The sequence below is a fragment of the Rhipicephalus sanguineus genome, chromosome 1 (genome assembly GCF_013339695.2).
Source record: "Rhipicephalus sanguineus isolate Rsan-2018 chromosome 1, BIME_Rsan_1.4, whole genome shotgun sequence".
Taxonomy (NCBI): domain Eukaryota; kingdom Metazoa; phylum Arthropoda; class Arachnida; order Ixodida; family Ixodidae; genus Rhipicephalus; species Rhipicephalus sanguineus.
This window is the reverse complement of record NC_051176.1, coordinates 219,459,107-219,475,180: the sequence shown is the minus strand read 5'-3', so window position 1 is coordinate 219,475,180 and position 16,074 is coordinate 219,459,107. Positions and strand designations below refer to the sequence as shown.

The 16,074-nt window shown below is 45.9% G+C and overlaps 2 protein-coding genes across 5 annotated transcripts in view; one reads left to right on the top strand and one right to left on the bottom strand.

Annotated features, from left to right (window-relative positions):
• On the top strand, positions 1 to 14,791 carry LOC119372357 (N-terminal EF-hand calcium-binding protein 1-like). 2 transcript variants are annotated; one of them, XM_049419543.1, is made up of 12 exons: positions 1 to 161; positions 308 to 332; positions 1,037 to 1,145; positions 2,036 to 2,159; positions 4,842 to 5,032; positions 13,258 to 13,376; positions 13,460 to 13,527; positions 13,888 to 13,941; positions 14,091 to 14,200; positions 14,256 to 14,333; positions 14,509 to 14,600; positions 14,655 to 14,791. In XM_049419543.1, exons 1-12 carry the CDS (start codon positions 102 to 104, stop codon positions 14,684 to 14,686), a joined length of 1,062 nt encoding a protein of 353 aa, XP_049275500.1. In that variant the 5' UTR covers positions 1 to 101; the 3' UTR covers positions 14,687 to 14,791. The 2 variants fall into 2 exon arrangements, with proteins under 2 accessions (XP_049275500.1, XP_037498761.1); XM_037642833.2 differs by having other exon boundaries at positions 10 to 161; positions 14,509 to 14,791.
• LOC119372334 (acyl-coenzyme A diphosphatase NUDT19) overlaps positions 13,212 to 16,074 on the bottom strand; it is a 29,380-nt gene continuing 26,517 nt past the window's right edge. For all 3 annotated transcript variants that reach the window (XM_037642825.2, XM_037642817.1, XM_037642809.1), the window contains exon 4: positions 13,212 to 15,944. In XM_037642825.2, coding sequence (XP_037498753.1) covers positions 15,724 to 15,944 — 221 coding nt within the window. In that variant the 3' untranslated portion in view covers positions 13,212 to 15,723. The remainder of the gene's footprint in view (positions 15,945 to 16,074) is intronic.

Here is a 16,074-nt window from a genome sequence, read left to right as displayed (position 1 = left end):
AGTCGACCGTGCCCGCGTTCTGGTTTGCAGTGCGGCCGCCGGCTGCTGTCTGCCGCTGTGTTGCGCTGCGAGGAGACAACCACACGCGTGCAATAGAAACCATGGTCGATATCAGCAGCCCTTTTCTCAACCTCCAGAAGGGGACGTCGGTCCTTCTTAACGTGAGTGAACGCTCGAGGTCGACAGAGCGAGTCGCGGCTGCATGCGTGAGCATTCGACCGCCTGTTTGCGGCCGCACATGTAGAGCTCGATGGTCACTCCGCACATATTCTTTTTCGTAAGCAAATAATTTTTTGTTTTCGCGCAGGTCCTGAACCGTGCTGATACCAATGGTGAGTGTATTTGCGCTCTATACAGGAGAGCGGATAACTAGGGATGTGTAAATGGCGAGTTCAATCTCTGTCGCTTCGCTTGGTACGTTACGAGAACCCGTATTGCCGGCTTAATTAGCTCCCTTGGGCCCCCGGTCAACTCGTACACATTCGATTATGTGGATTAAGCATCGTCGCACTCAACGCACTTCCTTCTGTCGGACCGTTTGACCATGCATTCATATTATTTGAACGACAGAGAGTTGAGGACACAAGAGAAGAGATCAACACAAGCGCCGGCGTTTGTGTCGTCTTGATCTCTTCTCTCGTGTCCGTGCCTGCACGCCAACTTATTTTATCGTGAATCATATTACTTGTAAATACGTGGAATGCAGACGAAATTCCGTGTGACTGCGTGCTCCGACACACAGTTTGCGCATGTGGCGATGCTTTGAAATCCCTACATGACCCTTTCCAATGGTGAGTCTCTATAGCTCACTCTTCGTCTAGCCTCTGAAACGAAGGAGCGCGTGCCCTATATGAGCATCGTATCCAACATGTATTCCATTCCATGTAGCAGTGCGCTGCCTCAGCTCTCGGTCTGGGTGATACGATTAGATTATGCAAACGTCAGCGCGCACCTTAATGTTGGATTACTGTGCACACGCGTCTCACGGCCGCCTGGGTTCCTCCCCACTCTGCCATTTTACCCCCTGCTTCGACAGGAGACGGCGTACTTGCAAAAGAAGAATTCCTCAATTTTTTCTGGGATGCTGTACTCACGGAAGATGAACTCTGCGAACTTTTTGAAGAAATCAACATTCACAGAACCGGGTAAGTAAAGGTTAGTCTCTCTTTAGGCAACACTAAGGAGGGCGCAGACGAAAGCCTGTGCTCACACGAGAGACACTCATTACATTAAATTGCTATCACGTTTTCAGTCGATTGCATTTCCCCCTCCCCCCCCCTCCACACACACAGGCTTTCGGCACTGCACGTGGCATTGCACAACCTAAGGGATCGGCCCACCTTTAACCAAGCGACGATGTGATTCGGCAACGTCATTGATGACGCCATGATGACGTTACAAATTCTGGTAGTCTGTGACATCATAATGGCGTCGCGTGACGACGTCCTTGATTTTATGACGTCACACGACGTAATTTTGTTACCGCTCGTGTTGACGACGCCGGACGCCCGATTTTTCGACTCATGAGGCATACGAGACTTTCTCTATTAATAGGTCGATTTAGTTAAACGCGAGTTAGCAGTGGGTCTTGACAATCGAATCTTGCTCGTGATGGCCTTGCTGAATACTATCGAAACCATGCTAACCGTCGCGTTCCATTCGCATACGAAACTTTTTTGTCTTTTGCTGCGAGAAGTATTTATATAAAAATTTCGTGTATACGTTTATCTCAACTTCGATCGTGATCGCAGCTAAAGCGAGTGCTACTTTAAGGAAATTGTCTGTTTTCTTCGCAGAGCTTTTTTATCGCGCGTTTTTCGTCGTTGTGTGCTTGCTGTAATAAACGTGTAGCACATGCTCGTAACGTTCCTTCTAGCCGAAAAAAAAAAAAACAATGTAGGCGACAAAGCCATATAGTGTCAATGAAACAGCGCTATGAATGCAAATGTATTGCCACAGTTGGCAGCGACATGCTTTGAGTGTCAATGAACGTTGCAGTGATGGACGATCGATTGATGGAATACCCTCGGTTTAGCTTTATAGATGCCGGTGAGCTCAGCGCCTTCGTGTGGAAGCACATGGGGAACTTCCCGGGACTTCTCGCTGCTCTGGAGGACCTGAGCGTGGCTGTTACAAAAGGACTGCAACAAATGGAAAAGGTCGGCGCATGCCTTTTTTTTTTTTTTTTGTGCCCACCATATATAAAATCGAATACCTACGCTAACGCGTGCGTGTGCAACGCAGCTGCATCCGTGCGCCAAATATTGCGATTTTAAATTGCGTCATTATTCGTGCCCATGCTTGGTCTAAGTCACTAAAATAATATCCGCTTGATATCCTTTGGACATGCAAGAAAGGAGAATGTGTCGCATATATGTGCTGAATGCATCTTGCGGCGGACGCCGCACTCACACGACAGCTTGCTGTGTGCAGGGACATTTGCGGGGATCATCAGGGACTATAGGCTCCGCCAAACATATTTTTTTGGGGGGTAGGTGGCTTCGAGCACCCCCCCCCCCTCCCAATCTCACCGCCCACCGTAGAAAAAAAAATCTGAGCATCTGAAAAGTTTGACTGCGCATACTAGCCTATATTTTGCCAAAAGGTAGGACGCTTCACCACGGGAAATGTACATAAGTCATCACTAGAGACTGGATTTTAGGCAAATGCCTATTTCGTCCCTTACGCTCCTATCGCGCCGTTTTGATATGAGCATCAATTAGAGGCTGAGGAGGACTTTTATAATGTTTTTATATTGCCTATAAGTGCCTATTTTTGGCGTTCGTGCCTATATGCCTATAAGTGCCTGTAAATGCCTATTTTCAAAACTGGCACCTATATGAACACTATTTAACCTCAAGTTTTGCTTCCCGGTGCAGTTTGAGCCCGGTATTCATGCTACCGCGCAACACTGACTGTTCGAAACTCTACGGGTTTCAGCCTACTCTCGGAAAGAATCGCTAGCAGCAGTGAAATGGGATGCACCGGCGAGCACATACGCCGCTGCGCTGACGGTGCGAGTGGTTGGCGAATGCGGAATCGGAGAGCCACCAGGGGAGAGTGAAGAGCAAAAGAAGAAAGAAAAATGTGATGTGCACGCGGCATTTGTTTAGTTTGTAGTTTACTTTTAACCCTTTCCCCACCGAAGACGAGCTGAGCTCGCCCACAAAGTTTGTACCGCTCCTATATACCGAAGACGAGCTGCAATCGTCCACGCTGAAAGAAGCGTTTGCGGGCAGCGAAATTAAGCTACCCTGATTCATTTTGCTGAGTTCTCTTTGGCTTGAACAGATGGTGCAGTAAAAAAAATTTAAGAACGCGCTCGAAGCATCCATTTTGGTCGACAGTGCACACTCGACTCACCATGTTACAGAATAAGCGGACGTGCCGTTTTCTGCAAAGCGTGCGTGACAAAGGACAATTGAACGGCTACGTTCAACTGTTTGTGCCTGTGTGCCACCTTAAACAACAACATTTCTTGTTTTCCTGTCGTAAATAGACGTCGCGCACGTCTTCCTTTGAAATTATTTGCATTTATGTCAACATTTATTGTGCCTATATTCACGATATTGGAGTCCGAAAACGTCGCCTTGCCTGCCTATTTTTGGCGCTTAAAACACGCTTTTAATGCCTAAAAATCCGGCCTCCAGCCCTCACGTATGATCGCACCAATAGCTGTTCTCGGTTTTAAGGAAAAACAAACTTCCACCTAGACATAGGCACCCTCACGAGGGCGTTATCACCCTCGCCTGCCCTCATCCCCTCCTGATGAGGTGAATTGAGGATTGACACTGCAAAATTAGTGACTATGGAGGAGGGTGCACATGGTGAGGTGAGGGCGAGGGAAGACACGCTGATGACGTGAGGCTAAGTGAGAAAGTTCATTTTGATTAAGTTCAAGCAGTCATTTAACAGGCTTTAATGGCGCAGAGGAGTCAGTTCAATACTATATGTGATGGTTCTGAAGCCTGAAGTTCTTGAAGCGCACTGATGCTCCAGAGGTTGGATGTACGATATGTCGCAGTCCGCTTGTAACTGTACAACTTAATCGTAAATGGCTGTTGATGCTAGTTGCAACTAAACCCTACTATATACTGGAAGCTGTTACAGGAACCACAGTCAGAACAATAATGCCGACTTTTTGGCATCACTCCAACGTTTAATGCTTTTCCAGTGATTACTACGTTTCACTATACAGTGCTTTATCCGAATTAAACATTCAGGAATTCACATTCACTTGCTCTGATTTGAAAGGGGCAAAAACTTGAAGATTTAGAGTGTTAAGACTTTGACAGCAACGGATGCGCCATGAATTTGTGCGAGTCGCCGATCCTTCAGCGTTCACGCGGGCATACGTGCATCTGTATGAGCATAGCAAAAAGTGTGGGTGCTCACCGCTCTTTGGTGATACTTCGATTATGTTCAGACATAGAAATCAAAGGGCACGTGAGCTTGTTGAAGCTGCGTATATCCACAAGCAGTCGCAGATGTGCCCCAGTGTACGCTCGACTTTGCATGAAAAAGAACTAACTTATCTTGGACTTGTTTGAAAGGTGTGCCTTGCTTGGTGTATCGTAGGTTTTTGCGTTGTGTGCGTATGAAAAGCTCTGGACACCATATTCTACAAACATAGGCGTGCGCATGGTTCCCCATCAGGGGGGGCGAAGGTTCATCGCAGCGCCCCCCCCCCCCTACTAAGTCAATGTATGGAGCAGATTTCGCGCCCTCCCCCCCCCCCCCCGTCTTTGGTGACTAAGGGTCAATGTACGGGGCAGATTTCGCGCCCCCCCCTCTTACAAATGCCTAACGTTTCTTCCATTTCGTGGCGACGAACTCCGCAGACATACGATGCCAGCAGCATCCAAGAACAGTTCGTCTCCAGATTCTTGGTGAGAGAAACGGTGTTTCAACTCTCCAAGCTGACCGCAGCGCTGGACACCTCTCAGAAGAGGCTCCAGGAAGAGGGCATCCCGCTCATCGACGGAAGCGACAGCAGCGAAGATGACGGCGACGCTCGACGGATTCCCAAGTGGTTAGAGAGCTCGGATGCTTCTTTTTTCTTTGTTTGTTTCGCAGTTATCCGCGGGAGGCACTCACGAACGACCAACTAGCAACAGTACAAAAGGGTCACCGAATAGAAATACAGATTCGATTCGGACTACAGTAGTAGACTCCGGCGCGCAACCGGCGTATAGAAGTGGGCTGCGGTCACTGTCCACTTACTAGGGCATGCTACACTGTGGTGTATGTATATATATATATATATATATATATTATTAGGTCGCGACTTCGAGAGTGAACAAGCGCCACGGCCACGATGATCCAGAGCACACACCCGAAGACGATGATGATGAAAGGCGAACGCGTGTTGATGAGAACAATAACGCAGCGATGAGGAAGAAGTGTATAATAGATGCCTACAATATATATATATATATATATATATATATATATATATATATATATATATATATATATATATATATATATATATATATATATATATATAGCTTCACGGTGAGTACAGCATCTCTAGATGTCGACCAGTGTGTCCAGGGACACACTAACGCTACTAAAGAATCGGCCGCGCGCACGCTTTCGAGGACTCAAAATAGCCTTTTCTTGGTTAGTTGACTAATAGTTTAGCGCAAATAAAAGATGAAAGGAACACAAGAACTGGCACCCGCAAACTGTAAACTGTAGCGTCCGTGCTGACCGGTCTTGGTGCCGTTTGTGAGTTTGGGTCATTGGTGCAGGCAGAGGATTCACCGGCCTTTCAAAAATTTACAGCGTTTATACAAGTCGAAATTCACGACGCTTGAACCATTTCGCTAAATCGACAAGTTCCGAAAATTTGTTTGGCTATTCGAAATATGCGATCGTAACGTATCGACAGCCAAAACCTACCGCGGCGTTGTATTCCCCGCTAAGCCACGTCTGCGCGCGTGAAAAGCGAGCGAGAGCGGCTCGACGGACATGGAGCCACCCACAGCACCCGGACGCGGGAGGCTCTATAGTCGGGCGATGCAGATAAAGAACACGGTCGCGTGAAGCTATGGCATGCTGCCGGAATGAAAGCACGAGGAGAACGAACGCAGTGATCGTGTGAGCAGGCCGAGCGGGAGGAATAAACTTTATCGATATGTAATGGGAGGCTGGACGGGGTGCTAGATTGGGACCCAGGGGCCACATATTATGGGGGTGCCCCAACAACCCGGCGCCCTCCAGCTCCCTCACCAGAAGCACGGGAGAGATCATTAAGGAGCACAAGATGGCCTACACAGACCAGGCTGGCGGACTGGTCTGCTAGAGTGGCAGGCTGAGCAACAATGCTGCGAGATGACAATTGTGCCATCTGTAGCATAACCATGACATGACGAAAGCAACCGCAGCCGCCCCTAGCGACGTCATCGATTGCTCAGTACGTAGTTCCGTGCATGGACACGGCGAACAGCCTCGTAAAAATAACGCTAGAGTCGTGACTAGCGCGTCTAGAAAAGCCACACTGAAAAACATAACATTTATTCTGAGCTTTTGATAAAGGCCTGTCCCCGGCCGGAAGCTCAGAATAAATGTTATGTTTTTCACTGTGACTTTCTGTTTTATATTTTAACTGATAGCCAGGAATATTCTTAATATATATATATATATATATATATATATATATATATATATATATATATATATATATATATATATATATATATATATATATATATATATATATATATATATATATATATATATACTTACTTTAGCGTGCGAGGTTTAGTGCTTATCTGTTTTTTTCGGGCTGTGCGCAAGAAATCCATAACATTCACCTTTTCATTCTCTGCAAAGCAGTGACATAGCCAAAGGAGTGGGGGCTGCTGATCGGGCTTCAGCAGCACCCCACCCCTTCCCGCAATTTTTATTGCGATAGCAATGATATGGACAGTCTCGACGAGTTTTTGCCATCGCCGTTGCCCTCATGTCCCTTCCGTATGAAGTCCAAATTGATAAGATCCCCCCGCGCATCGTATGTTCTACCGCGGGTAAAAGCGCGCGAGCGGGGCCGACGAACGCGGCCGAAGCAGAGCTCAAACGAGCCGACCCATTTCCGTCACTCGGAGGGTGCATGCGATAACATCACCCCACTCGGGAGGCCTGCCGTCGAAGCAGACAGGAAACACCACGCCCTTCTTTAACGAGCATGAAACGACGCATACACCCTCCGTCGCTCGGAGGGGGGGGGGGTGGTGGGTGTCGCGCGGGCAGCAACTTTGAACTTTGAATCTAAGGGCGCGGTCGCGATCGCGGACGCGCGCGCTGTCTCTAAAGCCGTCACAGCGGGCGGCTCGTACAACCTTCTACGTGCTGCACTCTCAACGCGAAGTGACTTCGGAGAGCATCTCTACCTGGAGCGGCCGTATTCTCTTACACGAGCGTTTTGTAGTTACGCGAGATCGGATACAAAACAGTTAGCTGCCAGCCTCACTTAGTATAACACTACAATTTGTTGCTATCGCATTCATTGCTTCGCCCTTGCGGTGAAACTGTGACTTTTCTCGCGCTGTCATGCATCACCGACCAAAACAAACACCTGCGCCTGAAATCATCCTGGATTTTTTTTTCTAATAAAATTCCTCTTCACACTCGAGAAGACACTTCGGCGCGAGCGTTAAGTTCTCGGGCTGGCTGTCATAGCCACGACCATGCACCCGGAGCCACATCACCCATATTATGTAGCCCAATCAGACAGAGCACGAGGCTTTCACAGCGTTCCGATGGCGAGCGCGCTCTTCGCGGCTACCCATGGCGACGCTGTGTCTTGCTGCGCAGGGCATGGCTGTCAAAACTACCCCTCAAACAGAGGCATAGCTGCTTTGTTTGCCCAGGGGGATCGCAAGATGTTGTTCCTTGAGGGAGGCACAGAAAGGAATTTCGTTATCGTTAGTCAAAATTTGGAAGCGTATTAGGTTGATTCCAGGAGCGTACTATAGTTTTCTAGAATAAAATACAGCCGGTAATTGGGGCTGCTATAGAATTCCAACCAGGGGTCAATGGGGGGTCGTAACCCCCCGTGGATCAGTGCAGGGTGCGGGTGGGGGGCGAGGGGACGAGCGCACTAATTTCCAATGCGATTCCGTCAGCATGCTTTGCTTGAGTTCCTCGCAAATAAACCATATAATGGTAAGTGGGCACATTTCGCGGGCGAGCTTCTTCCAAATATGAGAAGAATAGCACACTATGAAAAATTTAGCGCGCGATCTACAGTTTAATATATCAAATTTAGCTCCCTCCTCGTATGCTGTTTCTCTGTCCATGTTTAAGTTAGCGCTGTGTTTTTATGATGGATCCGTACCAACGAGCTCGCATCCAAACTCTTCTAAGTATCCGAAATGAACGAATACACGTTTTTTTTTACCGCATGTACTTCCTGTAAAGGTGGTTTCACTGCAGCTTGGGGCTGCTATGCCGTGAAACCACCTATCCTGGAGAAATCCGCACTGCCGCGAAGCCATGCTTCAAGGTTAAGCGTGCACACTACCTGCACCTCGATTACTATTATTATTTTCTTTTTTTTTTATTTCAAAAGCTTGTGCATGGCTTTATATGCACTGAGCAAAGCCAATTTTAAAGCGTACCGTATTTTACCACTTATAACTTGCACCCTACTGCTGTTCAAATCCTGATAATATTCGAAGTTGCTTCCACTTTGCTTCAAACCAAATAACTTGGAGGACGCTTGAGCTTCGCCTTCAAGAGTAGAACGCGTTAGCGTAATCGGGCACCGTTCGCATCGCCTTCTCAATTGCTAGCCCGGCTTCGGCTCTCTGTGTATGCCTCAACCGTGCCGTAAGGAAACAAACGACTGTGCGCGTAACATTGGCCGTTTCAAACTATTCTAGAATGCCTACTGCAAGTACAGTTGTTTAATGCCCACTACGCCATAATTCTTCATTTTGCGCATCCGTAAGGCAACACGCGAACCTACGCAGCTACTAACTTTGTTGATGCTTTTGCAGCTGATGAAGATTAAATATGTCTGAGTGCTTTGTAGTGCTTGGGCCGTTAAAACACCCACTCGTCGCGAAATTCGCGTTTTGACGCCTAGCGCGATTCTACGCTTCTGCCACAGAGTATTACATGCATTAAAGAGACTCCTTCCACTACATGACATTCATAAAGTGTTTTTTTTCCCCGAAGCAGTTTCAAGCAATAGCAACGCTCTGTGGTAGAACACATGCTTGCCACGCAGACGACCTGTGTTCAATTATCAGTTTTTTTTATTTATTTTATTTGCATCTTTCTCGATTTTTCGGTCATGAACAAAATGATGATTTTTCGCTCACAACCAACAACGGCGACAACAGAGTTTCTGCGAAACGAGCTCTTTAACGCTACCGCGTTAAAAAGTGACATTCGCATAAGCCTTGTTCGAATTCTTGAACATACTATTGTGCAAGTAAGTTGGGTCATGACCAAAATGCTTATTATTCTTTTAAATATGTGATTTAAACTATTCAAAATTATTCGACCAAATCACTATTCTCCTCGAATTCGCTTCGAACCTCAAGTTTACTATTCGCCCATGCCTAATATAAACATGCATGTCGACTCCGGTGCATGATTGATCCTGTTCCAACTAATGCTTGAGACGAACTGCTGGTAATGAAAATTATGATAGCATTCTTGTTAGCAAACGTGTTACATTGCAACACCAAGTGACTAGAATAAGGAGGGAAATTAAAATTTCTGTAGGACTACAACCCTGCTGATAGACACGAAGTTTTGCGAATGAGCCTCTATGATTATGCTTCATTTACAGAGTTGCATAGACTTTCGTGCACTTGCTTAAGCTGCTCCACTTAAACGAGTCTTATTTGCTCCCGCAACAGTAAGTGGTTACATTTCACGGGAAGCGTGCTGCCAACGATGCGAAGCATAAAACAGATGAGAAAAGGAAACCATGCAATTCATTAGATCGCTGATCTGCTATAAGCGCGTCATAGTGAAAGAGAAAATTAAGAAGTTTATATATATATATATATATATATATATATATATATATATATATATATATATATATATATATATATATATATATATATATATATATCGAAAGAGACGCGTGATTGTCAAGCCAGCTCCCCCAGCCCCCTCTTCACACACACACACACAAAAAAACGCCAGGCCTGCGCTGAAACCGCAGCACAGTCACAGCGAAAGCTGGAATAGCGGCGTTTCTAGAGCCCGTTGTAAGCTCTCTTAAGGCTACTAATACAAGTACACTAGCAAGGTACCCACTACGCCATAAATCACAATTTTACAGCGAACGCTGTTATGAGGTCATATCAACGGCCGTTTTTGGCGCCGTAGTTGTCCGCCGCCGGTGTCCGTAACCGCTATCGCACGAAATAAGAAAAAGAAAGGATATAAGAAAATATTTCCAGGATGCAACGAGGTTCGAACCTGGGCCCTCGGCGTGGGAGCCCAGTGCTCTACCTCGGAGCCATGCCGGTGCTTGAAACTGCGTTGCAAAAGGACCCTATACAGGCTTCGTGTCGCGAAGGAACCACATTAACGTATGTAATATAGTGTGGTCACACAAACGCGAATTCTGTAACCGGGCGTCACACAATGCGAATTGCACAACGAGTGGGTTGTTGAATACTTCCAACCCATTACAAAGGCCTCTGCGATAATTCTACACCGTCATCAGCCACAGCATCAACAAAGTGCACATAATGCATTACAGGTGTTTACGGAGTACCATGGTTCTCCGCAGAATGACGAAAAATTGCATATTGACTGCTTCCCTACTTCACAAAAATTATGATGATTTATGGCGTAGTGGGTTCCTCGCAAGTGCACTTCTATTGGTTGCCAAGGAAGCCCATAAGGCTCCCATGATCCATTTCCTCAGGGTTCTAATAAAGTTAATTCCCTCTCTCTCTCGCTCTCCGTTTCTCTGGTTAACTTATGTTATAAAGCATGGTGGGACAGTTAAATAACGACCGGGCGTCACACAATATGAATTACGTAACTGGTGGGTCGTTTAAAGCTCCCAGTCCATTACAAAGGGCTCAGCCATAATTCTTCATCGTCATCAACCGTCGCATCAACAAAATGCACATAATACCCTACAGATGTTACCTCGCTTCTCCGCAGAATAACGAATAATGTCGTGGTGGGTGCTTCGCAACTTCACAAAAATTATGATTTGTGGCGTTGTGGGTACGTTGCTAATGTACTTGTATTATTAGCCACAAGAGAGTGTATAACGGGCTCTACAAATGCCGCTCCCTGCAGCTTTCGCTGTGACTGTGCTGCGCTTTCCGCGCAGCTAGGCCTGGCGATTTTTTTGTGAAGTTGGGAAGCACCTACTAAGCCATTATTCGTCATTCTGTGGAGAAGCGAGGCACGAGCTACACGTCTGTAAGGCATTATGTGCACTTTGTTGACGCGACGACTGATGACGATGAAGAATTATGGCTCAGCCCTTTGTAATGGGTGGGAAGCTTTAAACGGCCCACCAGTTACGCAATTTGCATTGGGTGACGCCCGGTCGCTATTTTCCTCTCCCGCCATGCTGTATAACATACGTTGACGTGGGAGAGAGGGGGGGGGGGGGGCGAAGAACTTTACTGAGACCCCGAGGAAATGGATCATGCGCTTATGGGCTTCCTTGGCAACCAATACAAGTGCACTTGAGAGGAACCCACTACGCTATAAATCATTGTAATTTTTGAGAAGTAGGGAAGCAGGCACTATGCCATTTTTCGTCATTCTACGGAGAGCCGTGGTACCTGCTAAACGCATGTAAGGCATTACGCGCTTTTTTGATGTTGTGCCTGATGACGATGAAGAATTATCCGGAGTCCTTTGTAATGGGTTGGAAGCATTCAACAACCTACTCGTTGCGCAATTCGCATTGTGTGACGCCTGGTTACAGAATTCGCGTTGTGCGACGCTTGGTGCTTATTGTGCTCTTCTACCACGCTATATTACATATGTTAATGCGATTCCTTCCCGACATGAAGCCTGTATAGGACCTTTTCGCAAAGTAGTTGCAAGCGCCGGCATGGCTCAGAGGTTGAATACTGGGCTCTCACGCAGAGGGCCCAGGTTCGAACCTCGTTCCATCCTGGAATGTTTTTCTTTCGTTTTTTTTTTCTTATTTCGAGCGATAGTGGTTACGGACACCGGCGGCCGCGGCGGACAACTACGGCGCCAAAAACGGCCGCTGAAATGATCTCATAACAGCTTTCGCTGTAAAAAAGGCTACGCCACTGCTACACCGCATTAAACTCAGCGGCAACCGCTGTGGCGCTTCTCGAGGGCAGGCGACATAGTTCTTTGTACCTGTTTATAAGGGCCGTAGCCAGGGGGGGGGGGGGAGGGTTGGGGGCTTCAACTCCCCCCCCCCCCCGAAATTTTTCAGTTTTGCTTGCGTATATATACAGGCGCACATACAAACACACGCACGAACATACATAGGTATGGTTGAACCCCCCCCCCCCCCCCGAAAAAAATTTCTGGCTACGCCTCTGCTGTTTATAATTCAAGAAACAGGTTAGCACCACACATCGCATGCAAAGGTAAGGCGATCCGCTGGCGCAAGCGACATGATTTGCTGCTTTTCACGCCAAGATATTGCCGTGACGCGCCTCCATTCAAATTTCGTCACTTCCTCGACATGGGCAGTTCCGATCTAACGTAACAGAGTGGTCGCGTTTTCTGTGCGCCGGGTGCGGTCGCTTTCGATATCACCATTAAAATTCCATATGTCACATTACGTGCAACTTTCGAGATTTCTAAAAAAATATGGGTATGCCACAAATTTCGACGCCCTAGAACTTTTCCATACAAACAACTGCCCTCTAGTCAATAATTAAAAAGTTAAGTTTTAGTTAGTCACTTCAATATCACTTTGGCTGTGACAAAGTATTTCTGCCTCGACAAAGAGCTCGTGCGCAAAGACATGCAGCCAGACTGTCATACGGTTTTTATAAAAAATCTATTTTGTCTAAAAGGTAAAAAACACCCTGTATACTGCATGCATACCACAACAGCGCTTTGATGCTGTTGCTGAATTGCATAGTTCAAAAATGGAAAGAGTGCCTGAATTGTACGTATGGTTTTTGCAAGTTAGACAGTGAGCACTATGCCCTCGTGCTGTTTGCCCTGTAAACAATGCCCTCAAAATCAATAATCATGACACAAGCTTTGTATATAACTTTTATTAAACAAGCGGCTGTACATGTGCAACAGCAATTTTCAGGCTGCAGCTGGTCCCCAAAGCCTCCAAGTGTACAAGCCTTGCCCTAGTCGCCTGCTCCCCGTCAGACTACGAAAACAGGTGGTGACGCAAACATCGCTTCACTTAGAAGGTGTGATATTGCACTTCCTTAGAAGACTGCCTGCGATCTAGGCACATGTTATTCGACTCAGACTTTTCCGTTTTTATTTTCAGAATCCAGTCAAGACCTGAATGCTCAAATCAAGAAGTTGGAGGCAATTGTAGAAAAGCTCGCAAATCAGGTTGACAGATTCTCTCTTACAAATACTGCCTCAATAGCCAGATATGCAGCTGACCTCAGTCCCACAGTTCATATATTAAATGCTAGGCCACTCATATTAATCAGTTATAACACACAGTGCTCTGTAGTCCACATTTTTAAAGATTAAAATATTGATTTCTCGAGCACTGACTAAAGATTAATACAATAGCTGTAGGCAGAAAGGCTACGCAAAAGTAAACTAAACTGTAGTTTCATGAGAATTGTGCCCAAATAATTCGTCAGCTGCACAAACTACAGCGTACATTTTCATGCTTTCTTGTTGAAGCTGTAAGAAAAATTGCATTTTCAAAGATATGGGCTTGGCATGGGCTTTTTTCAGCCGAAATTTCAGAAACCACAAGAAGACGAACTGGACATCACAGAGGAAAGCTTGGTAAGCCAAAAAAGGTCACCACCTCTCTGACATTGCAACAATGCCTAATAAAGGCAGCTGTGTAGAAAACTACATAACAACCACTTCAGTCTTGCTCATGTATCACAGGAATAAGACACACCATGGTGTACCCTCTGCAATGTTCACAGTTATTTCTAGTGCAGCAAACAATGCCAGTGGAGGAAGGGCAGTTGGAAGGGTACAAGGAGTCACTGAAAACTTATTCTGAAAAAACTGCTGCCTGCGCTGGATGTCTCTTGTAAGTCACTTCTCATCAAAGTCTGTTATGTACCAAAATGAAACTTCTCTTCCAGTGTGTCTGTTCGTTTCTACAAGGACATAATCACATACGCAGTTTATGAAGTATGGGAAAATGAAGATACTTGGAACAAGTAAGAGGCTTCATTCCATACACTTCATTGAACAGCATTCCCGAGCGTTTTGGAATAATTTGACAGGAAGACAGAACAAAAAATGGCAGAGAAATGTAGCTATTTAGATGCAAAGAATCTCCCATCTGCATTTTGTGCTGGCACGTTTCATCTGGAACTTTATTTCACATTTTAGGCACTTACGGTCACATATATACAAGACACTACAGCATCAAAACATTGAGTGCCTGCGAAAGCCTGAATTCCTGAACACTATGGAGATACCAGGTAGGTACAGCAGCCATTCTATGAAAGAAGAGTGCCAAATTCTGAATACTGCAGGATCATGGTGGAAAACTGGATCAGAAGTTTGACATTCCACACCTTTAGACAGAACAAGTGCCTCTGCATTCAAGAAAACTCAGCCTTTCAAGGACCACACCTTTGCACACCGAAATAAACTAGCAGATATGTCTGTGCATGGTGTTGCATATCTGTCTGATTTCACGACATTTAGAACCCAAGACCAAATCAGCAACAGCCACATGACTGCATCAACTAACAGCGAGCTGAATGGAAATAAGTGGTCCAGAACATATACTCCTAAAGCATCAGCACTAAGCCTACTACTTCTAACAAAAGAACAAAGCATTGCGCAGCAAAAAAAAAAAAAGCAAAAGAGATATCTATTGCCATAAAAATGCACATTTTATAAAAAATGAAAACATCGAAGACAGAGAATTACAGGGTGCAATTACTTTGCACCATTTAAACACCATTAGTAGCTTGGCCAAATGCTAAACTGCACTGAGATCCACTTAGCAGAAATGTGAAACTGCAGCACACAAAGCATTTTAATCACAATTTTGCCAAGCCATGTATTAGCTTTTTGGGATGTGCAGCCACCAGCACTCAGTGTTCCAGGAAAAATAGAAGGCGTAACAAAGAATACACCATATTTAGCAGCCTGGCAAGCCAATAAATCACAGCAAAGCCAAAGTGCTAAGGTTAAGAAAGCAATTTCTCGCTGACACACATTAGTTCTCCTAAATGCAGGCATTCTATGCAGCATAAACACCTATAGAGTGCTTCAGCCGATCAAGTAGCAGGAATTGTAGAAAAAGATCGTTGATTGATGTTTTGACCTTTTATATGCCTAGGCAAAATGAAAGGAAAAGTACCTTCTCTAAAGACTGACTAAAGCTTAGTGTAACGAAGCTTTGCAATTGCTTAAACACCTCACCTGAGACCTTAACTGGACAGCCAAGCTAGGCACCATGCACTATGCGCGACAAGAGAAGGCATCATTGCAAAACTGGCAGCAATGCGTAATTCCCTGTGCAACCGAGCCGCTTGAGCAATACAATGTACACAGCTGCAGTGAGTGAAGCTCAATTTGCCAAGAAAGTTGTCAAAGCATTGATGGCACCATAGATGCGGTGCCATTGAAGGTCTGCGGCTGTAGGTGACCTCTGGGAGGCTCAATGTTAGAATAGGCTGTGCACAGGGGGCCCTGCACTTCCATACGGTGAAGGTTCTGGCAGCGCTTGCGGAGCTCCTCAAGGCTGAATGGGTATTCAGGACCAGGGCCACGGCCAAAGTAGTCTGGCTCCTCTGGGTAGAGGTCATCACCTGCGAAAGGGCCTTTCTGAATGCTTGAACATGGGAGACATGGGGGATACAAAGTGCATACCACTTAAACATGCATTGCTTAAACTGTAGGTTTTATGAAAGTGTTCTAACTATTAAGCATATGTAAGTT